The sequence below is a fragment of the Squalius cephalus genome, assembly GCF_949319135.1.
Source record: "Squalius cephalus genome assembly, chromosome: 10".
NCBI classification, from domain to species: domain Eukaryota; kingdom Metazoa; phylum Chordata; class Actinopteri; order Cypriniformes; family Leuciscidae; genus Squalius; species Squalius cephalus.
The window spans coordinates 36,422,074-36,447,109 of NC_137131.1; the positions used below are offsets into that span (position 1 = coordinate 36,422,074).

The following is a 25,036-nucleotide window of genomic DNA, read 5'->3' on the forward strand; positions in this document are numbered from 1 at the left end:
TGAACCTATGAGCAATACAATTGTTACAGTATTTATTCATCTTTCTTAATATAAGTTAATAAATCTTCATTCACTTTGTTCATGTTGTATTTGTTAACATTAAAGCACTGTGAACTGACTTTTGATTTTAGTGTATGGACAAGTATTATTGTGATCAGAGGTTTTTTTATGAATGATTAATGTTAGCACATTTTATTCATTGTTTTAGTGTTTATTTAATATAGGATTCATTGAATAATGTTAGCACATTTTATTCATTGTTTTAGTGTTTATTTAATATAGGATTCATTGAATAATGTTAGCACATTTTATTCATTGTTTTAGTATTTATTTAATATAGGATTCATTATTTCGATACATCTGTGAAAAGCTTTGTGTAAACAAACCTTTTGAGAATTATTACATTTGTCATTTATTTTTTATATCCCAACCCACACACACAAATTCTTCAGAAATACAGAAAGAGTTGTTAATGTAACTAGAATAACGAAGAATCTGAAACATTCCTTTAAATTCCCATACCTAATATTCAGGAAGCGGGCGCATCTCATTTTATGTTTCTAAAACTTCATTGCTCTCTTTCTGCATCTTTTAATGTAGATTTTAGCTTATTATTACTATAATCAAAAGTGACTTGAAGTACAGTTGTCACAAGGAAAGTAAATCTAAGGTTTAGTGTCTTGCTTAGTTTGAAGACTTCTGTAATTTATTTTGTACTGATTAAATATGCGGCTGGCTTGTAACTGGTCCTCATTACCATTTTCAGACACTAGAGGAAAAGCAAGCTGAGATAGAAGAGCTGCGCTCTCAGGTCGAACGTCTTCGTTGTGACCAGGAACGTTTACGGCAGGCAAAGGAAGAAGAGACCGAGCAGCTCCATGAGGTTATTAACAAGCTTCAAGAGGAGTTGAGCCAGCTTGACCCCAACCATCACGAGGTCAGTGACCCTAGCACTGACAGCCCAGTGTCATCGGACTTTCCCTGGTCCACTCATCCCCGCCAGCAGAGGGCATCTGAGGAAAGCCTGTGCCAGGAGCTAAGCAGCCACACGCTGCAGTCGTCTCGTGCTCGCTTGCAGGAGTTAAAGATTGAGCTGGAACGTGCCGTCACGGAGAAGGATTCTCTTCAGAGGCTGTTGCTCTCCCAGGAGGAACAGTATGGAAGTCAGGTGGAGGCGCTTGGCTGGAGTCTTGGAGAGGAAAGGGGGAAGGTGGTCCTGTTGGAACAGGAGGCGAATGAGCTGAAAGTACAGCTAGAGGAGAAACGGACAGAAGCTGAGCGATTGGCGGCCCGTGTGGAAGAGTTGGAAGATACAGTGCGAGCTCATCAGTCCAGCATGAGAGAATCTGAGCTCCAGTTGAGAAGGGTGGAGGAGAGAAAAGATGAGGTCCAGCAGGAGCTTGACAGGCTGCAAGAGGAGGCGAAGAACCAGCGTGTTGAGAAGGAGCTTCTGGAAAGCCAGATCTCAGAGCTGCAGCACAAAGAGGAGCAGTATGAGAATGATCTGGCCGCTTTACAGTCCACGCTCACAGAGCTTGAGGAGCACGTCCAAGAAGGCAGAGCCAACATCAGTGTCTTGGAGACCGGCAAAAAAGAACTGTACATGGAGAGAGAGGCTCTGAGAAAACGGGAGGGTTATCTCCAGGAGGAAATAGAGCACTTGAAACAGGAAATGACATCAAAGATAAACTACATAAAAGAACTACATGAGCAACAGGAGGAGATGGTGGCTAAACAAGGGGAAGCCCAAAAAGAAGTACTGGTGAGATACTTGTATTAAAAAAAAAAAAAAAAAAAAAAACACACACACACACACACATTTGTTTATTTATTAGTTTTCATTTCTCTTTGTGGTGGAATTTGAGCAACACAGCAATACAAACAAACTGTAATTGATATGGACTTGGACTGTAAACTTTAAACTTTCCATGTGCTGTGATGTAAACAAGGGAAGTTGCCTTTTGGTTTTAAGCTTTCCAGAGCCTTTAATTAGTCACAGATCAACCAAGTTGCGTGTGCGGTCTCTGTAGTGCCTGAAATTACAGCAGGGAAAAAAAGGGGAGGAATGAGAACAAACTGATTTAGTCCAGCCCTCTGGCACACAAGAAGAGTTTCACACAGGAAGTAAATTTACAAAGAGGAAGTCTGTCTGAAGTCTTTTAAACTGTTTATTTTTAAGCTTGATCTAAATTTTGGATTGGTTAATCACAACGTAAGGTGGAGAGACTCTATTTATATTTGCTGGGTTCTGAGTACAATGGAGAGGTATTTTATCAAATAACTGTTTCTTGCTAGTGAGTGACAAGTGTACTTTTTGTTGTGATTGAACAGGAGGCAAAACCCTGGTTGCTTTAACTTGTAAAGTTGGACATTATCTATTTGGATTCTTTCATGTTCACTTGCTAGCTGGGAATAGTTTGTTTACAAGAGACTTGCTGTGCATTTAAACTTTTAAAAATGAGGTTGTTGCTCTTTTTTCACAGCATGGCTATAGCTAAATGAAGTGAGTTTGAAACTGCTGATGTAATGCATTTTGAGTGAGTGGTGTAAAGGACTGTGACATTCAGTGTTTTTATTTTTTTCAGACATGTGCTGAAGAGACCTTGGCTAAAGCTGAGACTGCTTTACGTGAGAGGGAACAGCAGCTGATCCACCTGAGGGCGGAGCATGATGCTTTAAGGGCGGAGCTAACAGCAGTGAAGGAGGGTCTTAGTAACAGCACAGAGAGAGCTGAGAAGCTACTGGAAGAGGGACAGGTATGTCCAGTAGTTTATTTCCTTCATTGATCCACATGTTAGGATATCTTCTGGTTCATCTGTTAAAATATTTATTTATTTATTTTCAAATTTAGGACTTGCCTATTTACAGCCAGAGTCTTGTTACCCAAGTAATGTATTATCAACCATGATTTACAAAATAATGAGTTCACTGGCTAATTAGTTCACTAAGCAAGGGAAAATATAGTCAACCGGTCCTGAACCTGATCGGATGATCAGTCAATGGAGGTTTAGTTTGCAATGTAATTGTTACACATTGATTTTTAGTTCAAAATAATTGTATAATCTTACCTGTATATTATCTTTTATCCACATTACTAAGCAATCAGCCTAGCAACAAGACAAAACACTTCAACAATATTAGTTAATTATTACTAATATTAAAGGGTTGGTTCACTCAAAAATGAAAATTGTCATTACTCACCATGTTGTTCCAAACCTTCAAGACTTTCATCCATCTTTTTATATTTAATGAAACCTGAGAGATGAGATTGTAAAAGTAATCCATATGAGCAATCCATGAATTTTTGAAGCACCAAAGTTTTGGTGCAGTGGACTTCTAATAGAGGGACAGAAATCTCAAATTTCATTAATGTTAATTTGTGTTTTGAAGATGAACACAGTGTTTTGGGTTTGTAACAACATGAGGGTGAGTAATTGATGACAGTATTGACTTTTCTGGGTAAACTAATACTTTGATAGAATTGAGTATTCCATAGAGCCATGTAATTCCATTATGCTGCCTGCTTTTAAATTATAACATAGTTTTACGTAATTTGTGGTATAAATGACACCCTAGTTAGAAGTGTAGCATTAAACCTGGCACTGACTTTCAACACCCCAGCAACATGGCAGCAAAAAATCAAGTTTTCTGATTTGATCTTTCACCTTCAGACGAAGGATCGTGCGTTGGCTGATCTCGAGGTCCATAACCAGCACCTGAAGGCGGAGCTGCGGAGTCTGCAGGATGACCTGGCTGTGCAGGAAGAAGAGTTGGCCTATCAGCAGAGGGAGCTAGAGCAGCTCCGACAGCGCTGCAACCTGCAGGACCACCCTCCCAAACACGTCCACTGCTTTCTCGAAGGAGTTTCCCGTGACCCGTCCCTCTCCGCCTCCCTGTCTTCCCCAGAAGTTCTGCGACGGTTGGACTGCAGCGAAGAGCGCCCCTCTCGTCTGCAGGTATCTCATCTCTCAGAGCTCAGCGCACTACACAACGCCAGCCTGGAGCTCCACAGCAAGGCTTCACCCATGGAGCAGGACAAGGAGAGACCACACGGCAGACACATGTTTATCCCGCCTTCAGAGGAAGTCCAACCCATCGCACACTCTGCATCCCCGTGCTCGCTTTCTCTGTCCGAACACCTCTCTGTGCTCGACTCACTGGATGCAGAAAAGGTAAGCATGAATTTAACTTTTCAAAAGAAATGTATCAGGGCATCAAAAAAATGTTTACGTTTTTTTAATGTGTCTGATAGGGCTGGGGATATTATCAAAAAAAATTTTCCTCAATATCATTAAATATCAGTATACTATTGACAGGGAAGGAAATTCATTACATTCATTTTTGAGGTCTAACAAACACGTGCAAACAACTTGCACTAACTCCAAAGAATAAGGTAGCCTACCTTTTTAATTTAGGACCCCATTCAATTTTCTGGTTTTTAATTTTAATATAAACTTATCAGAAATTTATAAATGAATTAAATGAATTCATAAATCTTTACCAATTTCACCAGTCTTTTAAAATGTAATCACATAAAAATAATTAATTTATAAATAAAGTGCTTGTATGCAGTATATATCAAAACAGATGAAATGGTAATAAATTAAATGTTTTAATAAATATTGTTTTGATTTTTGTTATTAGTTCTGTTTTTCTAATTTCTCCAAGTTCTTAAAACTTCAAAGTTTTATTTTGCAGTTTTATAGTGAAGACATTTGAGTGTCTGTATCATGAACCTTCTTTCTTTTCTTTCTTTGTTTGATTTAAAATTATTGATTTATAGCCCAACCATAATGCCTGAAAACAACATTTGCCATTTAAATGTTAAGTTTTCTTACAAGAAAATGTTACTTCATGGGTGTGAAACCACACACTTTTCTTGCTAGGTGAATTTTATTAGTTTATCGAACATATCTGAAAATTCTCACACTTTGGCTCCCTATGATTTTTGTAATTGTAGAAAGTGTCCTAAACAAATGTCAGTAGTTGGAGTTGGTGCTACATATGCTGTTTGCTCTCTCAGTTGACATCATGTTTGGCAAGCGATTGGTGTGATAATGGCGCTATGTTTTAAGGTTCATGAATCGGACAATTCGGATGTAACGCTATCTCGGTCTCCACTTGGCTCCACCTCTCCCGAGTCTGTGCCGGAGTGGGTCAGCGATGGATACGGCAGCAGTGAGTTGTGTTTATGCATGAGTTTGTGATAGAGAGACTGTGCGTTTAATAGAGGTAACTTTTTTTTAATCCTGTTAGAGTTATCTGAAGTGTATTTGTGTGTGTGCAGATGTGAGCTCAGAATTAGAGGCCATGCTGAAGCTCGAGTTGGAGAATACAGAGCGTTTAGATGCTCATTTTGTGGAGTATCTGCGCTGCAGAGGAATGTCACCTGCTCAAAACACAGATAGCGCTGCAGGCAGCATGAATGAAAGCCATGAGGCCCTCACACCTGAGTTACAGGTAAACGATCCTCACAATGCTGCCCTCACTCATACATCAAGAAATGAATTGGTGATTTATATTTGTGTCTGTACCGTTTATAGGCTATGTTGAAACGTGTCTACCAGGAAAGCTGCAGAATCCTGTCTTTGTCCCATCGCCCTGCTCCATCTGGCCAGTCTCGACCAGATTCTGAGCCTGCTCCGCCCCCCTCCTGGCAGAGGGAGAGACGGGCCTTACAGGAGACCATCCTATCGCTCAGAGAGCTGCTCTGCAGGATGGCTGACAGGGAACCCAAGGTGAGGCTCATCTGTGCATTGCTTACCTGATAGATCCTTAAAGTCACGATGAAACGGAATTAGTGACGGTATTGTGCCATGTCCAAGTGAAACAGCCTAGAAAAATAAAAAAGTGTAGGGTGTGGACTTGGTTCCATCTATTGGTTGCTCGTTAGATCAGTGTTTCCCAACCTTTTTTCTGGCTACGGCACAGTTTTAATAAGTAATACATCCCACAACACAGCAAAATTGCACAAACATGCATAAATGGCATATTAAAACTGGATTTTACATTAAAAGTGGTACTTGCATTTAAGGTGAAACCTGAGCTTAAGTCAGGTTGGAACATAATAAGGTCATATACATAGCTATATGATTGATGATGATAAAACAACAAATTTACAGGTTGTCGCTGTCGGGTGGAAACCTGATATTTTGTCAAAGTTGGTATTGTGGCTTTGTATATGGCCAGACACTTGCACATGTCATTATAATATTAACATTTGATGAAAATCAAGATCAAATGGAGTTACGAGGTTTTTTGACCAGTGAATGACAGATGCGCCCGTTCTAATGCATCTGAGGCAATAAGTGTATTGCATTACATTTTCATCAGCTTGCAGGTTATCAAGTTTATTGTAGCTATATAGGTGCTCAGTTTTTCTTGTTGAATACATTTGGCCAAAATATCAACATATAAAAGATAAAACGCTATGCACAGGATATTTAAAACCATATATTGGCTACAACTAGACTGCAAATACCAGACTAAGATTCTTCTCCACTCTTCAGAAACAGAAAAAACATTAGCCTTTATAGACATAATGTTTCTTGAGTGAATAAAACGCTGTACTCATTCAAACATCAGCTATTTTTTTACCTTTGCATTGCAAACAAACTGCGATCTATCTCCAAACTGCGTGCGGCACTTCATTCACGATAGAGGCGGGTGGTGTTATGAGGTTTCGCCGACAGTTTGAGCCAATGGAGTTACGTGGTTTAGTCAAAAGCTCTTTTTAAAAAAAATTTTTTTTTTTTTTAAACAATGAGAGATGTACAGATAAAAAATCCCCAAAAGCCTGATGTACAATATTTTATACTCAGATTTAATGATTTTAAAAAAAAAAGATGTATAAAGTACACCTAGGTTGCTTCAGTCCAATAAGTGTTCATCTTGAAATATTACTAACAATATAAAATGTATTCTTATGTTTACTTTATATAATCAGTAAAGATTTCTCAGTAAAAAGATGTGTATCCTGACCTGAAGGTGGACAGTTTTAGAATTATACTAAAAGCCCTTTTACTTTGCTAAAAAAAAAAAAAAAAAAAAAAATCAGTCAGATGTATACAGGCATGTAAAAGATTGTGTACAACAGGTTTTTCAGTAAAGTTTTGATCATGATGTTTAGGCTTTGTAGGGGTAAAGACGTAACATGGAAACACAATTAACAGATCCAGAGTTCACAGTGTAGTCTAGAGTTATGGTCTGCATCAGCATGTGTGTGGTTCAACAGTCCACTTTAATTTTTGTGTTTTTGTGTACACACATGAAGACTGACAGTGGGGACGTGGACTGGAGGCGCGAGCTGTTGCATGCGGTCCGCAGTGTGTTTGACAGTGAACGCGAGTGGCTTCACTCTCAGCTTCAGGCTTTCATGACATCCAGCACTCAGATGGACCTCACCCCTTTGCTGGACCAGTTGAAGAAACTGTTTCAGAAGCAGGTGCTGAGCAGCCCAGCATGTGATGCTGTTTCCACTCCATCTTAATCTTGACATGGATCAAGTGCATTCAAGTGCTTTTGTTATTCATTAATCTTTTCTCTTTCAGGAGGAGCAGCAGTGGAGATCTTTAGAGCAGCTGTTCAACGCAGACCGTCACAGTCTATTGGCTGAGGTGCGTAGCCTGCATGCAAGCAGCCAGCAGAGTCAAGAACAGCTGCGTCAACTGCAGGATTCACTGCACTCCGCAAAAGAACAGGGCACGGAAACACAACATCAGCTGCATAGAGATGGTAAATATTAATCTATGGTCAAAAAGTGGAAAAAATGACAGCAAATATTAAAAAAACAACAAAATTGGTCACCAAGGTAGATTTTAACTTCGTGCACTGTTTAGTTGAAGAGCTTCAGCTGCGGCTGCAAAAGGAACAGACACTGTCGAATGATCTGCGCTCCACTCTGGAGGCTGAAAAGAGTAGAGGACTGGAGCAGCAGAGACAGTTAGAGGCAGAGCTAAAGGCTGTGTCAGTGCTGAAGGCGGAGCTAGAGGAGACCAGACTTCAGCTTCAGTCAGCATACAAAATTCAAGAGGAATTAAAGAGCCAAATTCAGAAACTCAGGTACGGCAAACTTGTGCATGCACCCAATTGAAAATGAATGATCACTTTTTAGTAGTATGCCGTAAACTTTTTTTTTTTAATTTTATTTTTTATGTTTGCCTTAAGGCTGAAGCTGGAAAATGATGAGGCTGAGCATCAGGCCTATCAACAGGCAGTGGAGAAAGAGCAGGCCAGAGTACAGGAACTGCAAGAGGACCTTCAGCAGCAGAGACTCAACAGTCAACAAACAATTGAGCAAAACCACCAAACTCAGGAGGTAATACACATTTTTGATGTACTAACCTTCTTTTGGTGGGGATTTAATTAATCTCAGTGAATAAATCTCAATAATAATTATTTAAATATATAAATAATAGTAATCATTGCTAAAAGCCAGATTATTTTCTTTAAAAAGTATTTCACAGTTCACATGGTTTCAAAGCAGCTTTACATAAAATTCATGCTAATGTTTATATTTTAATATCTTCATACCTTAGATGGCGATCATATATTTGACATTTTACGATGATATAAACTATCAAGCAGTTGAGATTTACTAGAGTACATGGTATATTTTACTTTATCTGTATATAGCATACTCTCAAAGATGGATAATTTATATAAAGAGCTATATACTGAATCACTCATCTGAGATTTGCTATATAGTATATATTAAATTGCTTGAGTATAGTGTATGTATAAATGTGTAGTATTTATATAATTCATTATTAATTTAACTTTATGAATTATATGGTGATATTGAGGATGATGTTTTGAGGATTTGTTTGATGCAGTGACTAACCAAATTACTATTTGATGATGTATATCACTGCCATGGTTAAATGTGTATAAATGGCAGTTTAAATTTGCCCTTATGTGTGTTTTCGTATTTATATAAAACAGTCTTTGCACCAGGCTTTGAATGAGCAAGCATCACGTGTCAGTCAGCTTACCTCCGCTCTGAACCAGGAGAGCATCACATGCAGTAACCTGCGCTCTGAGCTCCAGATCGAGCAGTCTCGCTGTGAAGCCCTAATGGCCCAGGAGCGAGACCGCACTGAACTTGCACTTTCCCGCTTGGAGGAGGAACGCTCTCGATCGGCGGAGCTCTCGGATTCCCTCTCTCGCCAGGCCCAGGAACACGCACGGCGTTTAGAGGAGGAAGCCCGCAGACAGGAAGCGGCCAGTGCCCACGACAGAAAGTTCATTCTGGACCTACGGGCACAACTAGAACACGAGAGGCGTCAGGGAGAAGACCTGGCAGCCATGTTGGAACGTTTGCAAGGGCAGGTCCTGGAAGGAAAGCGCAGGCAAGCGGAGGAGGCCGAGCGGAAGGCACACCAGGAGCAGGAGGAAGTGAGGAGGCTCCGTGCTGCTCTGGAGGGCCTGCAGACTCAGAAGACGGAGGTCGGGCGCACTCTAGAGGCAGAGCGAGAGAGAGCCACTCACTTACAAGTGGAGCTGGATGGGATGAAGGAAAAGATGAGAGTGGTGAAAGAGAGGGAGAGAGTGAGGGAGGAGGAGATGGAGAGGAAGAGGAGACAGGAGAAACAGGAGCAAGTGGAAAAGGAACGACGACAGGAACGCACCAATGAGAAACTGGTGATTAATTATTTTCATTTATCATTTATACCCACAGTACTTAACAGAACACCCAACCCGTTATCCAACAGCAGCGCTAATTTAATTCTGTACCCAACCTTTTTGACATAAAGGCCGCAACCCGAACTGCACACACATTAAATCAACTACATCAGGTAAAATTATTTATTTTCTCATGTAACATAAGCAATCAAACCAACTTTAGGCATTCTCAGTTGATGCATTTAAGAAAAAGGCACCCAGCCCAACATGGTTATAATTAAAAGAAAAAAAGGATGAGAACGTACATCCATTGTGTAAACGATATAGAACTTTTGCCTATATGTGAACAATCTGCCCATACAGGCTATTTTTGAATAAATGTGCATAAATCGTCTAATAGACTATACAGACGCTCAGAGGTCTCCATAAATTAAAAAGAACATATAGCCAGATATGAGCCTTTACTGTCATACAATATCAGGGACATTTGAGCAGATTCACTCTGCATTTAAATGTGGTTGTCTCTCCTGATACTATGCCGTGCAGCCTATATGTGGCCGTTGGTCCTCTTAGCAGCATGAAAAATAAAACTCTTATTAAAAATACAAATGGAGTCAAATTGAGTCTCGGCTATTGGACCCGCACACGCACCGCAAATGACAACGCAAATATTATTCCACCCGTTACGTTAAATGTTAGCAGCAGGAGTCAGATTTCAATCAGGTTTGCACACCTGGCATCCCCCTCTAAACGGTTATCATTCGCGCTTGAATATGTTTAACACCATAAAATCTGGTGAAATCCAATACTCTTTTTTTCAATTATCTTATATAGCCTAGCCATTTTTAATAGGATGGATAGTTGAAGGAACCCAACCTCATTATACTTAATAAATATATTTGCTTCTTCTTGGCCTACTAAAGTGTTCCTGCAACGGGAGTGTTCTCTAGAGCGCAGAACAGCGGAGTTTGTATGGACAGAAGTGCATGCCTGAGCTTGTGTTTTGGGTTAAGCTGCGTTGCTTTGACATTGTGGAAAATAGAATAATAGAAACAAAATGTATTAGCCTTTTTACCCGTTATTATCAATCTCGTTTTTAATTTAACTTAATTTCGTTTTTCTTTATTTAAATTTTGTTTTTTTTCTTTATTTAAATTTAATTTTTCTTTTATTTAAATTTTGTTTTTCTTTTATTTAAATTGTTTTTTCTTTATTTAAATTGTTTTTCTTTATTTAACTTTCGTTTTTCTTTATTTAAATCTACCCTTTACTGTGTCAGTAATTTGTTAGTCAGAAAAATATTAGATTACCTTAAAGGTATTGCTTAAGTTAACAGACCTGTGTGTGTGTGTGTGTGTTTTATATCACTAATGCCGTGTCCGTTCTCGGAGCATATAAGCCCTGCCCGCGTGAGGTGCGCCACTTCCCGCTCGTGCTGTTCTGTAGTTTATTAAAAGTTTATCAATTCTGAATGTGTCGCGTCTCGCGTGTCCATCTATATTGCACCAAATGCGACACTGCACTCCCTTGTGAAGTCGACTGGATGAACGGTTCTCGAAATAATCAAAATGCAAACAGACAGACAGACACGTAGAGTTTCCTGCCTATATTAGAGAGAAGAATATGTTCAGCACCCTCTCTCCGAAGCTTCGAATGCGACACTGCACTCGTTCGATGTTCATTACTACCGAAGCTCAAAAAATGGCATTCGGACCAGCCCCACAGATTATGTGTGATCGCGAATTCAAAAGCGATTTCAATACCCTGTATGTTGATAGTGGCTTCCTGACACCCACACATGATATACAATATAACATGAAACAACCAGCACAACTTCTCGAAATCCATATCAACATACCTTCTGATGTTCATTCATGCGCTACAACAATCTGTCACGCCACATTAAAGAGTGCCAGAACAGCTTTCAAATTCTGTCAATTTTATTATGAAATTCAAACAATAAATGCTGTGACTTTTTCATATCAGAAGTAACAAGGCATAAAGCTTGGATGAGAGGCATGCTACAACTGAGATTTGTTCACACATTATCTAAAAAAACGCACACAAGAAAATTAAGAATCAATATCATATCATCTAAATGAAAATCGATTTTTTTTTTTCACCCCAACCTTATTTGATATGTACGTGAGCATCATAACTTCAGTGTTCTAAATTCTTTTTTTTTATTCTCTCAGATGGAGTTGGAGTTGTTGCGTCAGAAGGATCAGCAGAGATTGAGGCAGCTGCAGCAGACGCTTGCTGACCTGGAGCAGGAAGAGAAACAGCTCACATCAGAACGCCTGCAGAGAGACACGCACTCCAATGGCCTGACCTTCGCCCAGAACACACTCGCAAACATCTCCCAGGTAACAATACCCATACCAAATTTAGGAATGAAGAATAAGTACCCGTGCGACAGTGTGTCAGACCTGTACTGTCAGATTTTAAACCCAAACCTAACCCAAATATGCTGATTCTCACAGGCTTTCACTCAGATGAAAGTGTATGGCATTTATGAGTTGTATGACATTTTAAAAATAAGGAAAAATAGATTTGTGTTAGTACGAAACCAACACAGATGTTCGGCACAAATTCAGATTTTCGCATGTGATTTTGTCAGTTAAAACCAATGTGGGAGGAAAAATATCAGACGGTTGAATGGATGTGTGTTCACACTCTTGACAGTAGGTGTTGCAGAAAAACCCTGGGTACCAGACAACGGAAAGAGTATGATATAGAGACTGTGGACATATACCCGTGTATATAATACATCCATGTGTATTTATAGGCTAATATAAATGTATTAATCATATAAATTGTCATATATGAAAGTGCTAGACTGAATGATATTAAATGTCTTATCTTATTTAACCAGAATCATGACTGTAACTGTCATGTTTTGCTTACTTTATACCCGTAAACAACTGCATAAATAATACCTGGGACTCATTGACGGCTGAGCCTCAGCATCTTTTCACCGCGTTTTATTTTAGTCAAACTTGCAGTACTTTAGTGATGTGAGTGACAGGTGGGTAAATTTCCCTCTAAACTTCCTGTGAAGTGATGTAGTGATTAGTCCCTTATGCCTTATGCTGTTCGCAATGCGTCTCTCTCCCTCCGCTGAACTCACGTGCATGATCCGCCATCTATAGGGGTTTCCCTGAACAGCCACACAATTATTATTATTTTTATTTTTTATTTTTTTACTTCATGTGTTGGCAGCTAAATGATTACAAAAGCGATTATTTTCGATAATTATTATTTCAGTTCAACCTATGTTGGTTTCATTCATAGTTTTTTTCTCTGTGTGAACTTTGTGACTGTTGTTTTTGTAAGCAAGCATAACATGTTGGATATTGTAATGTGTTTGATCCGGTGTTCCATAGGACTCTACCTCATTTACTCCCTCTCTAATGGAGCGTTTGCTGAAGGAGAACTCTGAGTTCTCTGAGTGTCTCGCTGCTCTGAGTGAGGAGAAGATCTCCCTCAAACACACTATATCCTGTCTGGAGAGAGACCTGCAAAGCTTGAGTCACCAGCAGGTAATCTTTGTTTTGTTTTGTTTTATTTGCTGAAAACACATTTTTTCTCTTATGCTTTTAATCTACCATAATTTTTCAATTTCTTGCTCTTTGTTTTTGTTTTTCTCTTACTTTTCTGTGCAGCACTTTGGCCAACCATGGTTGCTTTATAAATAAAATTTGATTTGATTTATTAAAAACGGTGGACCATTTCGAACAGCAAGCAAGACACAATGCAACCGACTGCAAAATGTTTGAATGAGAGTGTGTAATGGTTGAAAATTGCAGTTCATCATTTCTATGGGGTCACATATCTGCATCTCTGAGGGAATGTGTTTGTGTTAATGTTTAGTATGTAAATGTTTTGATTTTAGTTGTGATGGTTGTGTGTGCATTTCTGTCTGTCCGGTCAGGTGAAGTCTCCTGTTGCAGAGCAGTGCGTGTCATCGGAGAAACTGGCCTGGCAGAAGGAAAAAGCGACTCTTCTGACTGCGTTACGAAAAGCAGAAGCTGAACTGTCAAGAGTCACAGCTAGCAATGAGAACAGACCCATCAATGATCTCTCAAACAACAAGGTAAATCACAACGTACTATCTGTCCCTATGAAGTCGTAGACCTATCCCACACGTTACTTTACCAGTATATTTTAATGAAAAAGCTTAGGCCATTAATTGAATAAATGTCAAGTCAAGTCAAGTTTATTTATATAGCGCTTTTCACAATACAGATTGTATCAAAGCAGCTTCACAGTATTAAATTAAAATAATACATCAATGTTTGTTTCTAGTGGAAAACGTCCACGTTTGGTAATGATCAATAGTATTGTTGATTGATTAATTAAATTAAATATCCCCAATTAATTAAAAATGTTTCATGAAATTAAAGCTGACTTTATTTTTCTTTTATAAATGTGATTCTAAACCGTTTGAACTGCTTGCTTAATGAACTTGTTCCTGTAGGTGCAGCGGCTCTATGAGAGATACCTGCGAGCAGAGAGTTACAGGAAGTCGCTGGTGTATCAGAAGCGCTATTTGCTGCTGCTACTGGGAGGGTTTCAAGAGTGCGAGCAGGCTACGCTTGCGCTCATAGCTCGTATGGGCGCACAGCCAACGTTAAGCCAACCGCAGGTCTCCAGACCTCTAAACCGCTTCAGAACGTCTGTCAGAGTAGTCATCGCTATCTCAAGGTAAAAAAGAAAATGCCATCATGGATTCCCAACTATGTGTCTGGCAGGGTTAGTATGAAGTTTGGAAAATGCTTGGGTGAAAATTCACCTCATCTATTTGCTAAATACATGTGAACAGTGTTTAATCAGCATGTCATTGCTGGACCTTATGGTGAAAATAAACAAAAAATAAAGTTCTGACATGCAGAACTTCTCCAATCATTTAGTCCATTTGAAACATAACTGCAAGTTAATGTTCATCTGCAGATTTCAAAATCCCAACAACCGATAGATGGATGGATAGAACCAAGCTTCCTTACTTCCCTACCCTACGTTTTACTTGGATGCATGTCAAAATACGGGACCATTTCTCTGTGACTTTAAAAGTTAAAATTGTGCTTGAAGTTTATGACTCAGGAAAAACATGGTAAAAATAACTGGTGGGCATTGGAGGAAAGCCTTGTTTTGAAGGAATAAGAAACTGAACAATAATTTTCCTGAGTATTTATGTTGTAAGACAGTGATATTAAAAGAACAAATTCAGTATACACCTTATTGATGATGCATCATCGTGTACAGGCAAGCAGATAAGCCCAGAATATAAATGCATTTCCTCTTGTTAACGTTTTTTTCCAAAGAAAACCATTATAAAGGAAATGCTTAACCATTTAGCGCGTTGCGTTCATATTCTGGGCTCATCTGTATGTGGTATGTATCAACAATAAGGTGTATACTCAATTTGATCTTTTAATAAAACTGTTATGTTATGTTATGTTTTTCACATTAAAGGGTTAGTTCACCCAAAAATTTACATTGTCATAATTTACCTCATGTGGTTTCAAACCATGAAGAATGCTTTCGTTCATCTTCGGAACACAAATGAAAATATTTCTAATGAAATGTGAGAGATTTCGGTCCCTCCATTGACAGTATAAGCAACTTCCACTTTGTCGCTTCAAAAAGTTCATAAAGAGATGGTAAAAATAATCCATATAAATTGAACTGTTCAGTCCAAATTTTCTGAAGACACACAATTACAATCACTTTATATGATTAACAGATTTATTTTAGGCTTTTATTCACATTATAAACCTTCATCGACTCATCGACACATCAGTTGTGGTAAACAGAAGCTCACGGATGTTCACTTGACCTGCGGGAACCAATGAGGTTCATTCTTGTTACGCAGCACGTTTGACCTTCCAGAAGAACCAATGAGGTTTATTCTCGTGTTGGTAGCACGTTTGAGCTTGTTCTCACGCGTTAACCAGGTTCGGTTGAGCTTGTGTTTATGTTCGCTCAATCAATGTTTACATTTCAATAAAAGCTATTCAATCTGTTCATTGTATAAAGTGATTGTGTCTCTTTAGAAAATTTGGACTAAACTGCTCAATTCATATAGATTCTATCCCTTTTACAATCTCTCAATTAACTTTTTGAAGCGTTGTGTACTGTCAATGTAAGGACAGAAATCTCTCAGATTTCATTAAAAATATATTAATTTGTGTTCCAAAGATGAACGAAAGTCTTAAAAGTTTGGAACGACATGAGGGTGAGTAATTAATGACAGAATTTTCTTTTTTGGGTGAACTGTCCCTTTAAACGTTTTAGAATGTTCTGGGGCCTCATTTATAACCGTTGCGTACGCACAAAACAGGCCCTGAAAGAGGCGTACGGCACTTCCGACGCATAAGTTGTGATTTATAAAAACAAACTTGACGGGAAAATGTGCGCACCTGCACGCAAACTCTGACCCATGCGTACGAACGTTTTGGAGATGGAGCAGTTTGGCGACACCGATGGTGAACTGGAGTTAAATGTCTTTTTGGTCACTTTTAGACAGAAAATCTAAAGAAAATTAAACATATACAGAAAGATAATACAAATATAATTTCACTCACCATGCCTGTCACTGAAGCAAATATCCATCCCTTCTTAAATGTCCGCGCCAGCGAGCGCGTTGGCCGTTTAGTGAAACTGACGCAAATAACAGTTGAAATAAATAAAATAATTATTTAAACTATGTTTTACTTATGATATAAACATTTAGATCAAATATGCCATTCAAATTAATGGAGTTAAACACTTGAAATCATTACTGAGAAGTTACAACATTTTTTATATTCAATCAATAGAAATATTTGTTGTGGATGCGATTGTTTTTGAACACTTTTCCTGTGGCGTGCTGTGTTTTAATGTTTTAACCACAGACATAATTGCTTATCATGATAATACCAGATTGTCTGAGAAAATAATTTTGTGCAAATAATGCCCAAGGCCTATCTGTTTCCATTAAAAATATAAATCAATTAAAAATACAATTCGGCCAGTGGAAAAGATTGAGAAAAACTTTCTCTGAAATGTATTTTACACTATTTGATTTATGTATTCAAAAACAAGGCAAGGATAGGGAACTACTTGATTTTTATTAATGTAATGTGTCTTGTACCGTTAAACGTTATCACGTGGATGAATAATCATATGCAAATGATATGCAGATGAGGATCTGCATAGTAAAACTAGGCGTTGTAAGCTCCATATATGGTTATTTCGGGGTGGAGACGCATGTGCGCACAATCTTCCGCTGACTGGGATTTATAAAGTGAATTCTGCGCAGGTTCTGGCGTACGAACGGTTTTAAGTCTTAATATTTTTTTGCGTACGCCATTTTTGGCTTTCGGGCGCACGTACACTTTTAGTAAGGTTCCTACGCACAGTTTTATAAATGAGACCCCTGGTGTTTTTAGTGGTTGAAATACTTCAGCAGGTTCTGTATATGGATCACAAGTGTGCAAAACTTTTTTGTTTTGAGAGGCGATTAAATATTTGTGGCTTGAAACAGATGAAAAATTGGCAGTTCTGTGGATTGGCAGTTCTGAAGGCCTCTGTACTAGTCACGTGACTGAAAACTATGAATTGGTGATTTACTTATTTTCTTACCACTTTTTTAGACTGAAGTTCCTGACCAGGAAATGGCAAAGAGCTACAAGGAAAATCTCAGGCAGTGCCACCGTTAACGGGCATGGAACAGGACCAAGCACAGGTTAGCAGTAACATGATTCACTTGTTCAGCTGGAGTATTTAAAGGGATAGTTCACTTTGAAATTAAATTTTGGTATGTTTTAGCTTACCTCAAGGGCATCCAAGATGTAGGTGTCTTTGTTTCCGCAGTAGTTTCAATTTTGATATTTTTAGGTCAAACCGTTCTTGTCTGTCAGTCATATAATGCAGGTCTATGGTCACTGTCTCAAAGAGCATGCACAGAGAAGTCCAAATTAAACAATTCCCCATCGTAAGTACACATTGATGGCCTAAGACACGAAACGAGCGGTTTGTGTGAGAAAACGAACAGTATTTATATCGTTTTTACCTCTTGTACACTTTCCTGCGCTTGCGCAGACTAAGCCAGAACGCGCCCACACGTCACACACCAGGAAGCGCGCACGCCCTCAGATCACTTGGACGTGGTTGTGTACAAGAGGTAAAAACGATATAAATACTGTTCGTTTTCTCACACAAACCGCTCGTTTCGTGTCTTAGGCCATCAATGTGTACTTACGATGGGGAATTGTTTAATTTGGACTTCTCTGTGCATGCTCTTTGAGACAGTGACCATAGACCTGCATTATACGACTGACAGACAAGAACGGTTTGACTTAAAAATATCAACATTGAAACTACTGCGGAAACAAAGACACCTACATCTTGGATGCCCTTGAGGTAAGCTAAAACGTACCAAAATTTAATTTCAAAGTGAACTATCCCTTTAAGAGGCTTGATTTGGTAACTTAAATCATTAGTCATTCGTGTGCTGTCTTTCCTTCTCTCTTAGTTCCTGCTCTGAGGACTGAAGTGCTGAGGCCGCAGCAGACTGGAGTTGCGTTCAACTCTCCACCCACCCGTGATCTTGCCTTCGCTCAAAGGGGTGTGGTCTCGTCTCTAGTCCCACCAATCAAATCACCCTTCAGGCTGAATAATAGGTGACGTTTCTTATACACACAATAGTGTTGATCTACACTGAAAGAAAAATCTGTGTAGAAACAATTTTCACTCAGATATTGCTGGTAAATTTCACAAATATTTACAAAGAAACAGCACATAACATTGAATTGGATATGAAAATTTGAAGTAGAAAGAATGAAACAGTATTTTCTTGTAAAACATACTCTAATCCGTTTCATTCACAAATTCAGATGTTGTAAATTGTAGATTGTTTTTCCTTCTAATAAGCAAAAAGTTTTAGTAGCTTAACTCCTATCCTATTCTCTTACTCCAAGAATGTACACAAGTTCTGTGCCGGGACCAGCTGAACGCTCCTTCAGCTCTTCCCAAGATCAGGAACGTTCCCTCACTGAGTATATTCAACATCTGGAGACTGTCCAGCAGCGTCTGGGAGCCAGTCATCCAGGTAGGATGAGGCCAGTGGAAACAATACTGTCACCATCTCAATCTTAACTGCTGTAAGAAAATTGCATCTAACAACTTCATTCAAAAGCACTTGTGGAATCATGTTGATTACCATAGCAAACCATTTTCTGTACATTTTTTTTTTAAAAAGGCACATGTAATTGACAAAAGTCTATACATTTTCAAAAGTGCATTACCGTTGAAAAGTTTGGGGTTGGTAAGATTTATTTTTTTAAATGTATTTGAAAAGTATCTTATGTTTACCAAGGCAGCATTTATTTGATCAAAAATAGGAAAAACTTTAAATATTGTGAACAACTATTACAATTTAAAATAGCTTTTTTCTGTTTTAATATTTTGAAATGTGACTTATTCCTGTGATGGCGAAGCTGAATTTTCAGCATCATTACTCTAGTCTTCAGTGTCACATGATCCTTCAGAAATCACTCTAATATGCTGATTTGCTGCTCAATAAACATTTATTATTAATGTTGAAAACAGCTGTGCTGCTTAATATTTTCGTGGAAACCGTTAGTTTTTTAGGGTTCTTTGATGAACAGAATAAAAAAAAAAAAACAGCATTTATTTAAATGGAAATCTTTTGTAAGTCAATTTTAAATGCTAAAAATAAAATAAATAAATAAACGTACTGACTGCAAGCTTTTAAACAGTATTTTAAACTATTTATTGGCTGAATGAACCCGTAATATTTCAGAAGAAAAAATTGCACTGACCTCTACTGGACAACTGAAGCATGTCACTCTATAATCACTCTTGAATTGTGGTCTTGCATTCAAATGGTAGTGGAATTGACATATAAACAAACTTAGACCTTGTTTTTGAAACTGATTACACAAGACGGTTAGTTTTTTTTGTTTTACTATGATCCCTATTAACACTGATGGTGAAAGGATCCAAAACGTTAATGAAATAATGGCCATTTGTGACTTCTGACCTTACCATCTTACAGTCCCCAGAGCGGACAGGAGGCATAGCCTCCCCGATACCATGAGCTTTCGGCAGAAGTGGTTTCTAGAAAATAGAACCTGGCTGTATTTGAGTTGTTTGGCACCGGGGTCCATGCGGCCTTTAGGTGAGTGACGGTCTGGCCTGATTTCCATGTTACCCAGTCACAGGAGTTCAAAGACAAATTCACCTTCTTGTGTGATCAGTCACGTTCTGGATATTCTTGTTTCACAGAGGTGTGCATGCCTGTTCGTCTGCACGAATACTCCCTTGTGCTGCGGTTGGCAGGTTAGGCATATGCAGGGCTGATGTCATTTCTAATCATGTTTTTTTTTTTTTTTTTTTTTCAGGTTCACCATCAATGCTTCCATATGCCAGAAAATCTGACCGATGAATGAAGAAATCTGATCACTTGTGCCAGTCTGTGTTTAAAATAGTTTTTTTTTTTGTTTTTTTTTGTACATTCATAAATGACTTTTAATTGCTGTCTTTGTGTTGTTGTCATACATTTTCATTTTAGCTAAAACAATATCACCAATAACGTGTTATTATTATTGTTGTTTTGCAACCAGTGCTATTTAGTTATTTTTTCACTTTTTTTGTAAACAATTTTGATTGGTCTGTAAATGTTCAGTTTATATTCTTCTTTTTTTTTTTACATGTTGTCCACAGAAAGCATTTAAGACTTTTGCACTTGAATTTGTGAATTTTTTTTTTTTAATGGATGTCACTGTTTAAATGCACTGGTTGGACAAGTTTTCTAAAATGTTTTATATTGCCTTTTTTATGGACGGTATTTCTATAAAAATCAATAAATATTTTAGTCTAAATGGAGATTTGTGTCATTTATATTAAAATACTAGGAGTAGCTCTTCTAAACTTATTCATTGTATTTGTACTAAATTTAATGTGTGCTTTCAATTTTAACCCTCTGTTGCATCTCTTAGTAATTAACACACTTTTTTAAACTTTGCAAGCACATGATGCATATAAAATGGTTAATGAAAGGAAGACTTTGAGTAAACCAATGCGCTTTTTTGTTGTATGTAAGCAGGGCCTGAAATTAACACCCGACCACACGCCAAATGCGGGTGAATTCTGCAATTGGCGGGTAACACTGTCAATCTACCTGCCACATTGGCAGGTAGCCAATGAGAATCGACCCTTCGCGGGGAGTTTGATTGACGGCGATCTGGCCAATCATAATCCTCCGAATCCGCCTTTTTTTTTTGTCCGACAAAGCAGTCAGGAGAGTTCAACGTTGGATGATTTGAACTTGAAAAAACGGAGTGTACTGAGTAGACCTACTGACATCTTTCCGCAGTTAAAACTTCATTCCTTCTTATGTTCATTCATGTTTACTTTATGCTATAAATTAACTAGAAGGAAGAGATGATCGGTTCACAAGCAGCTTTAACTGAGGCACCACAGCGATCTGTCAAGACACATTACAGAGCCACAAAACGGTATTGTCTAAATTTCTTTAAAAATGACCAAATTTTAACGTTGATATTTTGTTTAAAATCAAAAGTAACCAGGACTGTCTTGTCTGTCAGCGTGTTGTCAGTGTCCTCCTCTCTGCTGCGCGATGTGTTTTTCATTGCGTGAGATCATGGTTTGGCGTGAGCGCGGTGTAGCTTGTCGGACATAGCAACAGTAACTAAAGTGGCTGGGTCTTTGCGTTTTTTTTTTTGTTTGTTTGTTTGTTTTTTGCAACTGTTGTTATTTGACATTTAAACGAAGTCAGCCATACGCACCAAACGTGAATATGCGTCTAAATTCGCGCCTGACGCGCTATTCGTGTCCGGTGTGAACGCACCATAACGGTTCCTGAACGCTGTAACTAACAGCTGCCCAGCGATCAACACAGCCGCGTGTGATTTGTTTACATAGCCTACGAGCTGCACTCGGCCTATATCTGTATTCTAAGAGTTATTATTACTTGTATGGATCTCGTTAATAACTTGACAGCACTTAAATGTGTATTCTTACAAGTTAAAGAACAAATGTTTGTGCAGTTCCTTTTTTTTCACCTTTTATGAGGCAAAAAAAAAAAAAAAAAAAAAAAACTGGCTGGTAAAAAGTCACTGTGGCGGGTGGATTTTTAAATCCACCTGCCACAGTGGCTGGTGGTCAAAAAAGTTAACTTCAGGCCCTGTATGTAAGTAATGAAGCCTTTTTTACGCATTAATTTTGTCTGGACTTTTTCAGTAATAAGGACTGATTTATGCAAGAAATCTTTCGCGTGTCTGTAGTAATTGGCTGCGTTCGAAACCGCATACTCAATGAGTAGGTACTTAATTTCAAGTACTTAACGAGCGCTAAAAGAGTAGGTACTTTATAGCCAAATCTCGTTGAGTATGAATGAGAACCGGGGTCCGTTCTTCGTACGTTGCTTATTACATCCGAGATCAAATGACACATCCAAGATGATATCATCGTGCGAATCATGATCTGGCTAACTCGGTTCTTCGAACACACTTGCCGGATATGATTAGTATCGCTGGATTGAGTTATCTGAGATAATTGCGCGTTCATGCGCTGGTTAAAAGGGGATATGTATCGATAGTAGAAACATTGATCAGCAACGCTGCTATTGGCTGCTCAGCGTGGCCAAAGAGCGCGCTCAGTTTTTCTCCTCAGCAGAGCAAGAACTAAAGGTCGAAGTTTATTCGGAATTTTAATGTTTAATCAAAACGCCAGGGAACACCTCAAAGTCTGCAAAAGCCAGGAGAGAGGGCTGGCAAAAAGTAGCAGACAATTTAAATCCGTTAGAAGTGGCCATGTTAGATGTTTTTATCACTTATTAGCCTATATTTTTGTATTTTAATAATTGCATAATTACTTTGTGCATTGTAATGTCAGTCACCATACTAGAACATGGGAATAAATAAAAGTGAAGTACAAAAATATTCTACATAATGGTAATTTTTTGTTATATTATAGTCTCTTTTATAAAAGGCACTGTTAAATAAATGTTTGTCTGTTTATAAAAGCAACCAAGAAAAAGGCTGAGAAAAAAATTGAAAAGATCTCAGTAGCCTACACTGTAAAATAATTTTTGCTGCATTAAATTAAGGCTGTATAGTCATTTCAACTGTTAAATCTTGAGTAATGATGAATTGCTTTGTCTTGTGAAAGTGAAAACTGATAAACTTATGTTAATGTAAAAATATTTTGCCATGAGTTATTGATCACATTTTTCCCCAGTGTAGTTCATTGTAATGACATTGTGTTTTCCTCTTTTGTGCACTTTTACATAATACACCAACACTTGTATCTGTTCCCAAGAAAGTGGTGGCTGAAATATGTGCAGTAAGTGGACATTTTCTAACTTTCCAAAGGAAAGAAAGTATAAGACTTTGTAATGTCCATTTGTTTCCATTGCACTGGACAGTGAATAAACCCTCTCAGATAACTGTCATATGGAGGAACTAGCCTACCTGCAAGTGCATAAATAACTTTACTTCATTTATACTTGTATGCTTTATGGCTGCAATATAAGTTGCAGGATTCCACATCTACAGAAAGGCCTACAGAAGAGTCTGCACAGACAGATGAGACATAGGCCTACAGGTGTATAGCCAACTTTTCCTTTTTATTTGTTGCATGAGGCATGTGTCTAATATCTCTTGTTGCAGGCACTTGACCACTGGCTTTTCTTTACAAAGAACAATTGAAATAAAACTCAAGGAACTAAGCATATTTATCTTTTATTAAACATTTAATGAAAAGTCTTTTTTTTTTGGCAATGTTGTGTAATATGGCACATGCAACAATGTCACAGGCCCTGTCAGGTGTGCAACCCTCAGACTTTTCAGACATTGAAATCTTCCCTTTAGTTAGCCAAAGTTCATTTCATTGTGTGCCCTTGTCCTGGCTAGAGCTGCATTGTAACTGGTTTGGGTCAGGGAATGGGGTCATAAAACACCTGTCTGCAGGCAGGAACATGTCATAATCACCTATGAAAAAATGCAGTTCTGTTAGGATCAGCATAAGTGTATGTAATACAGTGAGCTTGATATTTAATTGTGGAACTTTTCTTACCACATTCAAATAATGTGCATAAATGTGAATCTCTGAAAATGATTAAGTCATGCACAGATCCTGGCCATTTTGCTTTCACATTTGTGATATGGAAGATTTTAGTCAACTGCCTTTTTTTTATTTGATATAATATTAGGCTACTAATCTGGGATATTAAGAATCACAATAGTAACTGGGCTGCACAAATTTACATTGTGAACCCCCTTTCTGTTCACATAATCCCCTTCATTGAGGCCTTGATGGCAGTCTATGGTAGCCTATAGTCTATGGTACCAATCACGTTAGTGAAGCCTGAGTGACATATCTGTAATCGGCATGGTCATGATTGTATGATCTTCATAAAAAATTATGATAGCCTAAAAAAAATAAAAAAAAACACTGCTTTACAACATTGGGTCTTAAGTGGCTTGGAAATGCCACAAAAAAACAACAACAACAACAACAACAACAAAAAAACTAAAACTGTTTTTTAAACATAAAAGCGACAAAAAAACGACAATCTCACGAATCACGAGAAAAAATATATATCTCAGAAAGTGCACTATCGCGCTGCGCTGGACTTCCCGTATCAGCTCCGCTTATGAAGCCGCGGTCTAATCCTGTTAACATGAAATAAGCCTGCTCCCGAGCAGGTTTAAGTTTGCGCACATGTTGCTATGACAGCAAGTCCAGGATGAGCGTTGAAGAACCAAACAATCCAAGATCATGCCAAATCGCCAACAATCAAATCCAGCTAAGTGAGTTAGCGACGTACGAAGAACGGACCCCCGGACATCTGCCATGTTGACGTTATCATGTGACCTACGACGCGTTATCACACGCGCAACAACTTAAAAGATTTGAACGACACGTTTAATTCATCTGTCTGTAAATATCATGATATTGATTAAACTTGCTCATTTTGTGGTCTTTTTGAAGAAACTGCTGCCCATTTATTTTGTGAGTAGGCCTACATTTAGGGTTGATTTAAGTTCTTATATTTAACCCTACTAATGTGACCCACCGTTTTATCCTTAACGATATTTATTTTTAATACGAAATCCCAAAATTGTCATCTCTTGAATATGTTGTTAATTTCTTTATTTTATATCCAAACATTTTCATCCATAAGCAAAAGTGGCTTACTGCTTTGTTTTCCTCTTTTTCTTGTTAAATTTAACTCTCGTTTCATCCCTCAGGCCTATAAATAACAGAAAATGCATTTTTTTTAAAATGTATTATATAATTAATTATTTAAGAAAATATATATTGATATTCAACCTTATAGGTTTTTTTCCTGTGTATAAAATCTCATATGTTTGCAAAC

General features: G+C 38.1%; 1 protein-coding gene across 2 annotated transcripts in view; it reads left to right on the plus strand.

Moving 5' to 3' along the window:
• Positions 1-20,518, plus strand: part of pcnt (pericentrin) — a 67,202-nt gene extending 46,684 nt beyond the window's left edge. The window contains exons 36-54 of one of the 2 annotated variants that reach the window (XM_079883760.1): positions 767-1,762; positions 2,586-2,756; positions 3,672-4,172; positions 5,076-5,178; positions 5,288-5,460; positions 5,544-5,738; positions 7,274-7,444; positions 7,551-7,734; positions 7,839-8,061; positions 8,167-8,317; positions 8,944-9,642; positions 11,820-11,990; positions 13,011-13,166; positions 13,559-13,720; positions 14,105-14,331; positions 17,262-17,353; positions 18,143-18,290; positions 18,588-18,718; positions 20,034-20,518. In XM_079883760.1, coding sequence (XP_079739886.1) covers positions 767-1,762; positions 2,586-2,756; positions 3,672-4,172; positions 5,076-5,178; positions 5,288-5,460; positions 5,544-5,738; positions 7,274-7,444; positions 7,551-7,734; positions 7,839-8,061; positions 8,167-8,317; positions 8,944-9,642; positions 11,820-11,990; positions 13,011-13,166; positions 13,559-13,720; positions 14,105-14,331; positions 17,262-17,353; positions 18,143-18,290; positions 18,588-18,718; positions 20,034-20,077 — 4,698 coding nt within the window. In that variant the 3' untranslated portion in view covers positions 20,078-20,518. Of the gene's footprint in view, positions 1-766; positions 1,763-2,585; positions 2,757-3,671; positions 4,173-5,075; positions 5,179-5,287; positions 5,461-5,543; positions 5,739-7,273; positions 7,445-7,550; positions 7,735-7,838; positions 8,062-8,166; positions 8,318-8,943; positions 9,643-11,819; positions 11,991-13,010; positions 13,167-13,558; positions 13,721-14,104; positions 14,332-17,261; positions 17,354-18,142; positions 18,291-18,587; positions 18,771-20,033 lie in introns of both variants that reach the window. The other variant, XM_079883761.1, reaches the window with a different exon arrangement.
• The last annotated feature ends 4,518 nt before the right edge of the window (positions 20,519-25,036 follow it).